The following is a 13,927-nucleotide window of genomic DNA, read 5'->3' as shown; positions in this document are numbered from 1 at the left end:
CTCACAAGGAGCCATCCAATCTTGGGTGGTGCAAGCACATGGTAAAAGTGATTTTAAATAGTGAAAAAGAGTCGTCAAGAATCTGTCTTCCCACTCCTGGTCCCTGAAAGCACACAGGGTTTGGAGAACTTTTTGCTCCGGGTTGTGGGGGCGAGCTGTTCCTGAGTCAGACAGCAGGTGGCGCTCGTGCCAGAAAATAAGAAAGAGGAACGAAACTAAGTTACTTAACTCATTTCCAGTAACTTCTCTCCCTCCTCCCCCACAGAGCCTTGTCCAGCCCCACCTCCTGTTCCCAGGCCTGGGCCAAGTCCTCGCAGGTCCTAGATGTCCGCTTCCAGATGTCTGGTGTCAGAGTGGGGAACTGTCTCTGGAGGAGCCCCCCCTTCACAGCTGTTCAGGCAAGATGTGAGTGTGCTATGGAGAGGCCTGGAGGACAGTGGGACTCAGGCCAAGAGAGAGAGAGACTGGATTTGCCCATAGACCCTAGTGTCCTGTCTGGGTGGCCAGAAAGTGTCCCTTTCTTATATCACTACGGGTCCCGCAGATCCCACGGTAACGGTGGGGTTTCTGAAGCAGAAAGCAGCCCAGCCCCACTTTAGATGAAATTGTTCAGGATTTGAGCAATAGTGGAAAACTCAAGGCTGTGCTCTCGCTGAATAGGAAGTTGCAGGAACTGAGGTGAGGGGGACACCCAGGCCTCATGGGTTGAGGCCACAGTCTCTAAAGTTTTTGCCAAGCCTGTCTATCCCCTCACATGGGCTGCCTGGCTCCTCCTTTTTCTGCAGGCCTCAGGCCACAACTGCATAGCCTTATTTCACCCTCCTCCCCACACAGGTGGTGGTTTCTCCTCTGGGGAGTCCTCCAGGGTTGCCCCACGCGGGGTTCTGTGCTCGTGGCCCAGCAGCTACCCCAGCCACTGACATCCCCAGGGTACCCAGAGCCGTATCTGAGGGGCCAGGAGAGCACCACTGACATCGAGGCTCCAGAGGGCTTCGCTGTGAAACTCATCTTCCAGGACTTTGACCTGGAGCCGTCCCAAGACTGTGAACTGGACTCTGTCACAGTGAGCTGGGCTGGGGTACTGGTGGGACTCTGGGGAGGGAGGTTGATGACCTGGAGCCCAGGGGCAGTGGGAGGCGGCTGCACTTTGGATCATGGGGGATGGATGAAGAGCCAGAGTCTGGAGCTCGGGTCCTGGCTTCCCGGGAAAGAACAGATCTGCCCCAGTGCCCAAGCCCCCCACCCCCCACTCCCAGCAACCACGCCCCTGCTGCCACCTGGGCCCCATGGAGCAAAGAGCAGGCAACAGGACAGACTCTGCCTCCATAGGTCTTACAAAGGGCAGCACAGATTCCTAGAGAAAAAGAGCAAGGAATTAAATCATCAGTCACTAAAAATACATCGCCAGGTTTCACAGAGGGCTCTTTGTCCGGCCAGGAAGCTGGGTATACATAATACGAAAGGGTTAGGTAACTGTCTTTGCCTTAAAGAAGCGATCACAAAACTGATGATGAGGCATTCATAAGACTCTTTTAAAATACTACTTTACATTATCTTCTGGTTTACGTTTTTATAGCAAAATAGTACATGCACAGTTTTTGTATTTTTTTTAAATCAGTGTTACAAGACTTATTTTTTTTTAAGATGTATTTATGTATACATATAGAACTAAGGTATAGGCCAGAGGTGCAGGGGCGGTGAGAGGATTCACCAGAGACAGAGTAGGGAGAAGAATAGGCCGACTGATGAAGTACACTGCTGAGGGGAGCAGCGGGCGGGTTAGGAAAGATCTGCCTCGCCATGTGGATCACCTCCCAGGTCGGGGATCGAACTCATGGTGCAGTGACTGAGGACAGCTTCAAAGTGCCGTGCTTTAACCCGTTGCATCACCAGGGAGGGCCCAGAGTTACAAGACTTATAATGAACAACATATTCCAGCCATCCTCTCCACCCATAACTATTTATAATCATGTAGCTGTTTCATCTGATATTACTTTCATATGTGTAAAAGTCATGCTTACTCTGGTTTGCTTTTGAATGTTTGCTTCTGAATATGTGTAAAAGTCATGCTTACTCTGGTTTGCTTTTGAATGTTAAATTCCAACTGTAGAAGCTAAGGGTTGGCTTTATCTCTCTTGGATCTTCAGCACCCTCATCTTCCCTCCTCCTTCATCATATTTAGTTACATCTGTAGGGAAGGAAAGTTCTTCCACTATCCATCAAGTTTCTCCCAACTGGTCTAATAATTAAATTGATATAAGACAGATTAACAGGAGAAAAACTGAATTTTATATGCACTGGAGCCCACACAGGTAAAATTGCATGTATGTGCTACCTTGAGCTAAGGAGTAGAATAAGAGCCTGGGCCTTCAGAGGGGGAGTAGGATAATTCACAATACAGTAAGAACAGATGTTTGGCAGTTAGATGTTTGCCCTGCCATGCAGATAGATCATAAAAATTTAGCTGGGCTAATAATTCTCCTTTTGTAAGGTCCCTATGTAAATTCTTCCAGGTTTGGGGGAAGAGGCAAAAGTTTCTCTTGAGCCTGCAGGGTCTTGATTGCTTTCAAAATAATCCACATACCAAAGGGGCATCTCTCGGGGAGACTTGCTCTGAACCCCTCCATGTTTATATTCACTATTTACACTTGCATCTAGGCTTGTGGTGTACAATAACAGTTTCTCTCTTCCGCAACTTTGTATTTTCCAGGAGTCAATAATTACATGAAGTTCTTTTGGGGTTTTGTTTGTTTTGTTTTGATTTTTCAGTTTGTTTAGTTCTCTCTAAAATTCCCCCAAACTCTTAGCCAGAATACATCTCCTCATGGCCTATTCAAATGCATATCTTTATCTTTTTTTTTTTTTAAAGATTTATTTATTCATACAGAACTGGGGTACAGGCCAGAGATGCGGAGGGTGAGAGGATTCACCAGAGACAGAGCGGGGAGCATAACAGGCAGATCGACGAAGTACACTGCTGAGGGGAGCAGCGGGCGGGTCAGGAGAGGTCTGCCGCGCCATGTGGATCTCCTCCTGGGCAGGCGGGATCGAACTCATGCGGAAGTGGCTTAAGCTTCTTAGTGCAGTGCTTTAACCCGCTGTGCCACCAGGGAGGGCCCTCTTTATCTTTTTATTGGTGACATCACACCTGCAGAACTCTTGAAGATTTCTTTCTCTTTTTGAGTTCTCTGCTTTCTAAGAACCCCCTCATATTATGAGAGCACCCTTCTTCCTGATTCTGGGGATTTCCTTTAACTGTTCTGTCTTGGAACTGTTAGATGTTCTCACACATCCCTAAATGTCATCACTGTACCCTCCCAGTTGATGGGAAGTTGATCTGGGTTGCATTCACTGTAGAACTCTAGGGATTTAATCTCTTTAGAATTTTATTCTCCTTATTATCAATACCCTGAGCATTCATTATTATGTGTTATATGCTGATCATTCTGTAGTCATCGTATAGGATTCTTTGAATCTAGAGACTCTGAATCTAGTCCTTCAATTCTAGGAATGTTCTTGTGTTGTTTTTAGTAAGTTCTAGATGTCTACTTTCTTGATTTTCTCATTCTAGAGCTCATGATATTTAACTATTATATGTTCTGGACTGAATCAGGTTTTGTTCTCCATTCTGTTCTGGTTTCTTATTTTTATCTCTTTGTCTTTTTGCTCCACTTTCTGGGAGATTTCCTCATTTTAAATATCAATTTTAATATTAATTGTTTCTACTAACATATTTTTCCCCATATAAAGACTCATTTTCATTTTTTTTAATTGCTTTTTTTACAAAACATTGCTCTTGTTTCATGGAGGCAATGCTACCATTTTCTCTCTGTTGCGATTTATTTTTTTTTAAGATTTACTTATTTATGCTTACAGAACTGGGGTACAGGCCAGAGGTGTGGTGGGTGAGAGGATTCACCAGAGGCAGAGTAGAGAGGAGAACAGTCAGATCTACGGAAATACACTGCTGAGGGGAGCAGCAGGCTGGTCAGGAGAGGTCTGCCATGCCATGTGCTGCAGTACTACTACTTGTGCTGCAGTAGCTTCGGAGAGCTTCAAAATGCGGTACTTTAACCTATTGTGCCACCAGGGAAGCTTATTGGGATTATTTTTAAATGTTTCTTCTGTTCCCTATATTATTTCTACTCCATCCATGCTCCTTCCTACTGTTCATTTGTTTTGGTCTTTGCTTTTTATGTTAGGAACTTTTCTGATAAGCCTTGGGTGTTCTTTCATATTTAAGAATAAAGTACTACAATGTACTGAATGCTCATTGTAGGTAGCTAAAATTTCTCAAATGACAGGCTTGAAAAAGGGGTTATCAGCAATGTGACCCAAATGTGCTATTGGGGGCAGACTGACTGTCAATATGCAGAAGTATTTTTCTGTGGGAACACCTTCCTCCAAAAGGAATCCACCCATCTCCTGCTCACAGTTGCCAGCATGTTTCTGGCTGTCAAGGTGGGCAAAGGGATCTAGAGTCCTGAGGTCTCTGTCCATGAGCTTTCTTTCACCCCATTTGTCATTTCTACCCTTAAAGGGATGAGAACTTGCTTTCTCTATGTTGGCTTCTAATTCAGCAGATTCAGTTACTTCTCATTCATCTCATCCCACCTTCCAAAATGTCATCTCTCATCTCTGTCACCTCTCACTTCTTAGTCCTTGATCATCTATATCATTTATCCCTTTACTGTCATATTAGTGGAATTTGACACAGTAAAGGAGGCAAATGCATTATTGTTAGCATGAGACTGAGGGATTCTCTGGAGCCCACAAACGTGCACACTCTAGAGAGGGCTCTGGCCATTCATGTGTACAAAGATAACACATACTTTTAGTGTAAAAAAACTTCAACAGGATTAGTGTGCACAGAGAGAGAGCAAGAGAAAGGATACCAGTTTCCCAATAAAATACCCAAAGTTACCCATCCCCTCATGGGTAAATGCCCAGAAAAACAAGGTCAGCCCAAGCAGAACCACTGAGTCCTAGAAGTTTGCCACAAATCTAGAGCACCTTCTGGTGGAGAACCATAGGAATGGGGCAAAATGGGCCAGGCAAGTGTGGACAGGAGAAAAATCAAAGTACAAATCAAGATAATGGCTGCCATGGTCAGTCTCCTCACAGGCCGGTCAACCTGGCCACAGTTCTCTTATCCACAAATCTCTTTCAAGTGTCTCTAAATGTCTTGACTCCATGTGTCTCCTCCAAATCCCCAAGTCCTTGGTGCAAGTCAAAAACCAAGAAGGAAGCACCCTTTTTCCCACATGGCTCCCTGAGCCAACCAGCCTTCATGTTCTAGAGCTTCCCCTGGCCACTTAGCTGTGCCCCTCATTGAGTGGGGCAGAGAACATGGCACTTCTGTGGAGCGGCCTCTGTTACAATATTGCTTCAGATTTAAGCAGAAGTCAGGAAAACACATTATTCAACTGGTATAGGTCTACTGAGTACCTACCTTGAACACTGGACAATTTAAATTATAATTCTGGCCTGACTCTTCCTTTGTCATTGAAGTTCAAGCTCAGGAATAGACTTCTTCCCTCTTCCTTGCTGTCAGAGCAAGTCACACCCACCCACCTTGAATGCAGAATTCAACACACTATAGTCAAGTTCATTTTTTCCCTGTCAGTCATCAGCCAGACTATGGGCTGAGTAACAGATGCCTGTCTTATCCACACCTACCCCAGCACCTTGCATAGAGAACATAATCAGTAACCATTTGTTGACAGAATAAAATGAAATCCAAACTTGCCATGTGTGTAAGAAACACAACAGAATGAATGTTGCATCAGCTGGGAGTTCTGCAAGCAGTCAGTGCCCTGGCTGGACGAGGCTTTTATAGAAGAGAGAACTGATATCTGAGGTAGTTAAGAAACTCCCCATGTCCCACAGGGAATTAGGAGCAGAGTCTGGAATTTAACTCAGACCTTATGACTCCTGGGCGTGTGTTCATTCTGCTTTGCTAGTTAAACTCCTAAGTGATTTTATTTGGCCAGCAATCATGAGGAAGGATAAAAAGAAAATGGGTAGGTTTTACAAGGGTAAAGAACAGAATTCACCTGAATTTAGAGGTTTAAATTGGTTTTAATGAATGATGGGGAATTGGGCAGTGTCCTTTGAACAAGCCTAGGGCACTGCAAGGCTTGCCTAAGTGGAAGGTTTTTATAGTTAGAAAAAGGGTGGAGTTAGCTCATTAACCAAAGAAAAGTAACTTCAGGCAAAGCCGCTTCTGTTAAGGAAAGGCAAGGAGGGTGTTAGCATGCAGATGACCTCACTGTTGCTAACTGGGAAACTCCAGACTGATGGGTTTAGAATTCCACTTTACAGAAAAGCTGAAACTGCGGCTGGACTAGGTATCATGTCTTGGTGGGAGTTAGCATGAAAGATTCTGTTTTGGGCCTGCTCTTTTGCTTTTGGGTTTTGTTTGTTTTTGTTTTACAGCCAAAAAGATCAATTAAAGGCCCAGTTCCTATAGCAAATGCTTTTTCCCCAAGAGCGACACCTCTTAAATATGGGAACTTATTTTTGCCAATATTCTAAGGAAAAGAACAATATAGGCACATGTCCAAGCAAGGCGTTTCGGGTGACCAAGGAGTTTCTCTGTGCCAACTATGACCCAGTTAATGAGATCACAGCAAGATGGGCCCAACAGTCTTAAAGGACCTTGAGACTTAGAGAGAATGAGAGATTGAAAAGTTGGCAAGAACCCAGGAAATGTGGATTGGTAAGAAAGTCAGAAAGGAAATGAGCTGAGCAGTGAGCTATGTGCCCAGAATACAGGCCATGGCTGAAGTATGGGCTGGGGGAGCACCTTCCAAGCGGCCCTCAGAAGGAGGGGTCTGAGCAGTGACAAGGCAGTCAGGGGGAGACTGAAAGAGAAATAACCTATTACAGCACAGTTCAAGCCAAACAGGAACCCTAGCGTGCCCATACTCTGTACCCTGTGGTGTGTCTGAATCCACCTGTGGGGGCTTCATTTACATTTCATGGGGTGGAAGAGGGACACTCCCAAAGAAGGAAAGGCCAGGAACCCCAGGGCTCAGTTTTTGCAGGTCTCATTGTTTCACAGCTGTTGGCCCCACAGGAAGTTAGAGATGTTAAAGGCAAAGAGGGTGGAGGAAGCCAGTGAGAGGGGCCTGTGCCTGGAGGTACAGGGCCTGGAAGCCGTGGCTCCATGGCGCCATGTTAAGCATCAGGGCCCTGGTGGAAAGCAAATTCAGTGTAACTGCTATCTTCTTAGGACTTCCAATCTAGTGGACATTTGGGGGCCTGTATGTCTCCCAAGGAACTTCTCGAAAGAAGGTACTTTGATAGGCTTTATGAGATCATTGCGATAGGCCTAGACATCTGGTCATGACTAGAAGAAACGTGAGAATCAGTAATGAAACAGGAACCTGCTTGAGGAAGTTCCCATGAGGTGCAGCTTCTGAGCCCCAAAGGTGAGCAGACCTTCTAGATGGGCTGCTTGGAGTCCACCGCTCTGGTGTGGCCTGTGACCTGGTACAGATTCCTCCCACACCTGCCTATCCCTATCTCCTCCCCTTTCAGATCACAGCCAGTGGGATAGAGCCAACTCGGTTCTGTGGACAGCAAGGCTCCCTGCTGGGCAGAACCCCTGGTCAGAGGGAGTTTGTGTCCTCGGGGAGCAGTTTACGGCTGACCTTTCGTGTACCTGCCTCCTCTGAGGATAGAACCACCAGTCTCCACAAGGGTTTCTTGGCTCTCTACCAAGCTGTGGGTGAGTGTCTCTCCTGAGCTGGCAGCCTCTGTGCCAATCCTGAAGTGACTGGTGGAAGCGTGAGTGACTGCTGAGGCTGGGGCCACAGGGACTAACCCCAACCTACCCAGCCTCCCCCTGAGCATGAGCAGTGCAATTAAACAGGCAGCCAGTGCTTGTGGATAATGTTGCTTTTGAAGAATGGCCAAAAATCCATATTTTTAAGTGATACTCTAATTTCCAAATGGTAACTCAGATTTTTTTTTGAAAGGTAATGAAGATGATAAAAACTTCTTGTAAAAATATAGTAAAATATAAGTCTTCTTCTGATCTGTGATCCTTAGACCCTTGCTACTGTCTCCAGAAACAACATTGTTCTCCTTTTCCTGGGTAGCCTTCTAAAATCATTCTATGCCATTCAAAAGTGTGTGCATGTCCATAAGCTGCATACAGTGGAAAATGTTTTAAATTTGGTATTTTTCACTCAGTGATATATCTTTAAAATCATCCCACATCCTAAGGTTAACATTGCCTAATTCTTTTTAATGGCCATAAACTATTCCTTTGGTGGATGCATCCTGGTATTCTTAGTCCTCCATTGAGAAATACTTCATGGCCACAGCAGTCATGTGATGGGTATTCTGTATGTACATCTGTGTGCATGTATATGAGGATAAATTCTTAGAAATGCAAATGCTCAAAACAATTGCAGTTTTAATTCAGCTATTGCTAAAATGTCCCTGCAAAGGGGCTTTGCTAAAGTACACTCCCACTAACCGTGTATGAACATTTCCCCACTCCCTGTCTATCACAGCTATGCTCATACCTTTTAATACTGACAGTTTGATCAGTAAAAGATAGTTCAAATGTCTTTTTTAAAAGACTGTGCAAGTCAAACTATATATGAGTATGGTCCAGAGTCAGTCCCTGGGCTGCCTGTTTATAATTGTGTTATAGTTGAATGGCCACTGATTTCTTGTAGGCCAGCCCCCCACCCAGGCCCATGGGGAACCTAAAGCTATCAATACATCTAAAGATGACCCCTCCAAGATCCAGAGCCACTGCTGGGAGCCCTATTATCAAGCAGGTGAGTCTGTCTACTGGGGGTGCGGCTCTATCTCCCTCTCCCCCAGACTCTGGGTGTCTACACTCTTAGCCCCACAGACCCAGTTCTGATCCCTCTCCTTTCACTTCTCAGAGACACTCACCTGCACAGCCCAGACCCCTCGGGGGGAGAAGGAGGTTCCTCTCTGTGTGCCCAGTAAGTCAGTCCCACCAGCACGGTGACTGTGCCACCTCCCAAATGTACTGAGTTGTCCTTGGGCCTGCAGGGTGGGACACAATGTTAAAGGAAAGTTTTCGAATTGATAGGGGGGATAAAGGCAGGAAGTGGGGAAGAGGACTCAAGAAGACCCCAAAAAGAAGAAGCAAGGCTCTTGTCCCTACACTTTGAGAATCAATAAGTAACTGATAAAACTAAAAGCACAAAGGGAAACGATCATTTGGGAAAGTATTTATTTTGAAATAAGAGAAAATTCTTCTTTTGGTGTGGTAGCTGTAAAGATGCATGGACAGGCTCTCAGCCCTGCCTCCACCCACCCCCAATACTCCTGACATACATGACGTAGTACCAGAAAGTTATTTTATGCTTTTGTTGTTGTTGAGATGAAATTCCTATAACCTAAAACACACATTTTTACCATTTTAGAGTTTACAGTTCTTTTTAACACATTTGCAATGTTGTGCAATCATTGCCACTAATTCCAGAATATTCCATTACCCCATAAAGAAACTCTTAACTGTCCCTCGCCCATCCCCTGGAAACTAAAGATCCACTTTCTGTCCATGAACTTGACTATTCTGGATAGTTCCTGTCTTTGGAATCAGACAACATGTGGCCTTTTGCGTTTGGCTTCTTTCCCTCAGCATCATGTTTTCAAGACTCAGTCACACTGTAGGATCAGTCCTCCATTCCTTTTCGGGCTGACTAGAATGCCATTGCTCAGAGGAACCACATTTGCTCACGATGCATCAATGGTAGATGTATATTTTGGTGTTTCCTTTTTTTTTTTTTTCCTCTTTTATGGAAAATCCTGCTATGCACATCCATGTACAAGTTTCTGTTTGAACATGAGTTTCAGTTCTATTGGGTGTATACCTAGGAGTGAAAATGCTGAGTTCTACCGCAGTTCTGTGTTTAAACTTGTAGAAGAACTGCCAAACTATTTTCCACAGTATTGTGCTATTTTCAGTTTCCACCAACAAGAGATGAGAGTTCAAGGCCACCATTTTTGAAACATTTTTTTAGTTGAAACATTACTATTTTATCTGAATTTGAGTAAATTCCTCAGCTTTCACATCTACCCACAGAAAGTTCTAGCAGCACCCAGAAATAGTGCTTTGGAAAGAGGTTGGAGAGCAGATGGCAATGTTAGAAACAAGGGAATGACACAGAAAACAGAGACAAGAGGCATTGAAGACACCCTGCTCACTGCATGGCCTTATCCAGCTGAGGAAGGTCCCACAAGAATCTAAAGAAATTGTTTAAGAATGGCGGAAGGAAGCCTCCCTGGGGGTGCAGAGTTTGAAGTCTTAGCACTACCAAGCTACCACCAGCCACTGCAGCATTAGTTCAATCCCCAGCCAGGGAGGTGACCCACATAGCACGGCAGACCTCTCCTGCCTCACCCACTGCTCCCCTCAGCAATGTACTTCATTGATTGCCTGTTCTGCTCCCACTCTGTCTCTGGTGAATCCTCTCACAATCCCACCCCACCCCCACCTCTGACCAAACCACAGTTCTTGAATGCATAAATAAATAAAAATAAGTCTTTTTTTTTAAAAAAAAAGATTTATTTATTCATACAGAACTGGGGTACAGGCCAGAGGCTCAGGGGGGGTGAGAGGATTCACCAGAGACAGAGTGGGGAGCAGAACAGGCAGATCGATGAAGTACACTGCTGAGGGGAGCAGAGGGCGGGTCAGGAGAGGTCTGCAGCGCCATGTAGGTCACCTCCGGGGCAGGCGGGAATCGAACTCATGCGGAAGCGGCTTTAGCTTCTCAGTGCTGTGCTTTAACCCGCTGCGCCACCAGGGAGGGCCCAAGTCTTTTTTTAAAAATGGCAGCGGGGTTAGGAGAGAGAGCACCTCACAGAAGCGGGTCTTTAGTGTCCTGAGGCAGCTGCTGACGTTCACCCCTGCCTCTCCTCTCTGGCAGTCTGTGGACGGCCAGCCGTCCCCATCGACCCCATCCAGGAGGCCCGTGGTTCTTCCAGAGCAAAGCCCGGTGCCTTCCCCTGGCAAGCCCTCACCAGTGTCTATGGCCGAGGTGGCGGAGCCCTGCTGGACGACAGATGGGTCCTCACGGCTGCCCACACCATCTACCCCAAGGACAGCGTCTTCCCGGGGAAGAATCGGAGCGCGGATGTGTTCCTGGGTCACACAGATGTAGAGGAGATGCTGCAACGGGGCCACCGCCCCGTGAGGCGTGTGGTGGTGCACCCCGACTACCGTCAGGATGAACCTGGCAACTTCGACGGGGACATTGCCCTCCTGGAGCTGCAGCACCGGGTGCCGCTCGGGCCCAGCCTCCTCCCGGTGTGTCTGCCTGACAGCGAGAGCCTCTACCACAGCGGCCTGTGGGGCTACGTGAGCGGCTTCGGTGTGGAGAGGGGCTGGCTGCCCTCGGAGCTCAAGTACTCCGGGCTGCCCGTGGCCCCCCGGCCGGCCTGTGAGGCCTGGCTCCAGGAGAAGCAGAGGACAGAGGTGTTTTCTGACAACATGTTCTGTGTGGGGGATGAGAAGCGGGCGCAGGGTGTCTGCCAGGGAGACAGCGGCAGCGTGTTTGTGGTGTGGGACGGCGGTGCCCGCCGCTGGGTAGCCACAGGCATCGTTTCGTGGGGTGTCGGGTGTGGCGAAGGATATGGTTTCTACACCAAGGTGCTCAACTACGTGGACTGGATCAAGGGCGTGATGGGTGGGAAGGACTGACGGGTGGGGGGAGGGGCTCTGAGCAGCATGGCGCTGACTCTGTGGAAGCCCCAGACAGGAAGCGGGGAGTGAGGGCCGCCTGGGAGTGGGGAGAGAGGAGACGGGAACCCCTAGTCAAGTCACTTCTCGACTCCAGCCCCATGCCACCCTACATAAGAAGGGGTGTCCCACGGTCCCTCCTCGTCCACCTTGCCCTGCAACCAGGGCCATCTTCACTTTGAACTTCAGCTCCTGCTAACACAGCCTCCTGGGGTCCCATCTCTGCCTCACCTCCCAGTTCAGGTGGAGTTGGGGGGAAGTGTTCTAATTGCATTTTGTCTCTGAAACCTTCCAAAGCCCTTTTAGTTGACCTTCAAATATTCGCCCTAATGGTTTCACCCTCTGCCTCAGTTCCTCCATACAATTACAGTCAAAGCTCATATTTTTTGTTTGTTTGATTGACATCTTCTGTATGGCAAGTGCTTCACGGGTGACACCAAGCTTACAAAGAAAGTGTTATTAGCCATATTTTATAAATGAGGAAACTGAAGCTCAGGGAGAACAAGTGACATGCCGGGATCCCACAGCGAGTACCAATTCCCCTTCCCAATGCCCTCACCCTTACAGAGTCCCCCACCTTGGAAACCCCTGATTCATTGAAGATGATACTACCTGGCTCTCACTTCTCTTCTGGTCACATCTGCAGACAGGAGCTGAGCCCAGCGCTGGGCTGGATTTTCCTGCAGATACCTCCCTGTTGTTACTGGACACCCCGATCCATGCTCACCTGAGATCAATTCTTAAATTTTCAGTAAGGAGTTGAGACAATGCACAATAAAAGACACAAAACACAAGTGTTCGAGTGAAAATAGAAAATGAATGTCAAAACAAAAAAGAGGCCCTCCCTGGTGGCACAGTGGGTTGGGACACAGCACTGCAAGCTGGCCACAACTACTTCAGTGCGAGTTCGATCCCTCGCCCTGGAGGTAATCCACATGGCATGACAGACCTCTCCTGACCAGCCCGCTGCTCCCCTCAGCAGTGTACTTCCATGATCTGCCTACTCCGCTCCCCACTCTCTCTGGTGAAGCCTCTCACTGCCCCTGCACCTCTAGCTTGGACTTCATGAATAAATAAATATTTTTTAAAAAAAACATAAAAGAAAGCAATTTGCTAGCCCAGATAATCAAGTTAGCTATATGACTAAAGGTTACATTTGTCTGAAAAAAATGGCAAGATTCAAAGTTGTACATGGAAGCAGTTACTTCTATTTTTTAAACCTCTACATAGGCCCTCCCTGGTGGCACAACAGGTTAAAGCACAGCACTGCAAGCTGGCAGCAGCCACTGCAGTGTGAGTTCAATCCCTGCCCCAGAGGCAATCCATATGGCGAGGCAGACCTCTCCCATCTTGCCCGCTGCTCCCCTCAGCAGTGTACTTCATCAATCTGCCTGTTCTGCTCCCCACTCTGTCTCTGGTGAATCCTATCATGGCCCCTGCACCTCTGGCTTATACCCCCAGTTCTGTATGCATAAATAAATAAATCTTTAAGAAAAAAAAACCCTTTACATAGTACAAAAGTCTATAAAATACTCTAGAAAACTAATCAGTTTCTTTTAGGTGGTAAAATTTTGTCTATTTTCTCCCCCTATTTATTATTTGTTAAATTTGACTAAATGAACATGCATTGGTTGTATTAATTTTTTTTTAAAGATTTATTTGTGCATACAGAACTGGGGTACAGGCCAGAGGCTCAGGGGCAGTGAGAGGCTTCACCAGAGACAGAGTGGGAAGCAAAACAGGCAGATCGACGAAGTACATTGCTGAGGGGAGCAGCGGGCGGGTCAGGAGAGGTCTGCCACGCCATGTAGATCTCCTCCGGGGCAGGCGGGGATCAAACTCATGCAGAAGTGGCTTAAGCTTCATAGTGCAGTGCTTTAACCTGCTGCGCCACCAGGGAGGGCCTCATTTTTTTATTAGGAAAAAAAATGTATTTCTCTACCAAGGCAAAAATACATTTATATATATATACATTATATATATATATATTTATAGTTTTATATATATAGTTTCTATAACTATATAGACATGGACAGAGATACAGATAATATCCACATAGCAAAACCTACCATTACTGAAAAACAGAACTTTTCCCCTGGAGTCAAATCTTAACAGGAATGAACAGTATAACAATCTCTTCAATACTGGTTTCAAACAAGTGCCTGTGCAATCTTCATTCTACTC

The 13,927-nt window shown here is 46.5% G+C and overlaps 1 protein-coding gene across 1 annotated transcript; it reads left to right on the top strand.

The window, feature by feature from the left end:
* The first annotated feature begins 299 nt into the window (after positions 1-299).
* Positions 300-12,508, top strand: C1RL (complement component 1, r subcomponent-like). Its single transcript, XM_012732589.1, is given in 7 exon segments — positions 300-353; positions 355-405; positions 835-1,063; positions 7,546-7,735; positions 8,697-8,801; positions 8,913-8,975; positions 10,932-12,508. Coding segments are annotated over 7 exon segments (1,440 nt in total). The 5' UTR covers positions 300-324; the 3' UTR covers positions 11,705-12,508.
* Positions 12,509-13,927: the final 1,419 nt, after the last annotated feature.

The sequence above is a fragment of the Condylura cristata genome, unplaced genomic scaffold (genome assembly GCF_000260355.1).
Source record: "Condylura cristata isolate star-nosed mole 26May11 unplaced genomic scaffold, ConCri1.0 scaffold00034, whole genome shotgun sequence".
NCBI lineage: Eukaryota > Metazoa > Chordata > Mammalia > Eulipotyphla > Talpidae > Condylura > Condylura cristata.
Note: the sequence above shows the minus strand (reverse complement) of the source record. Positions and strands in the feature narration are given on the sequence as shown.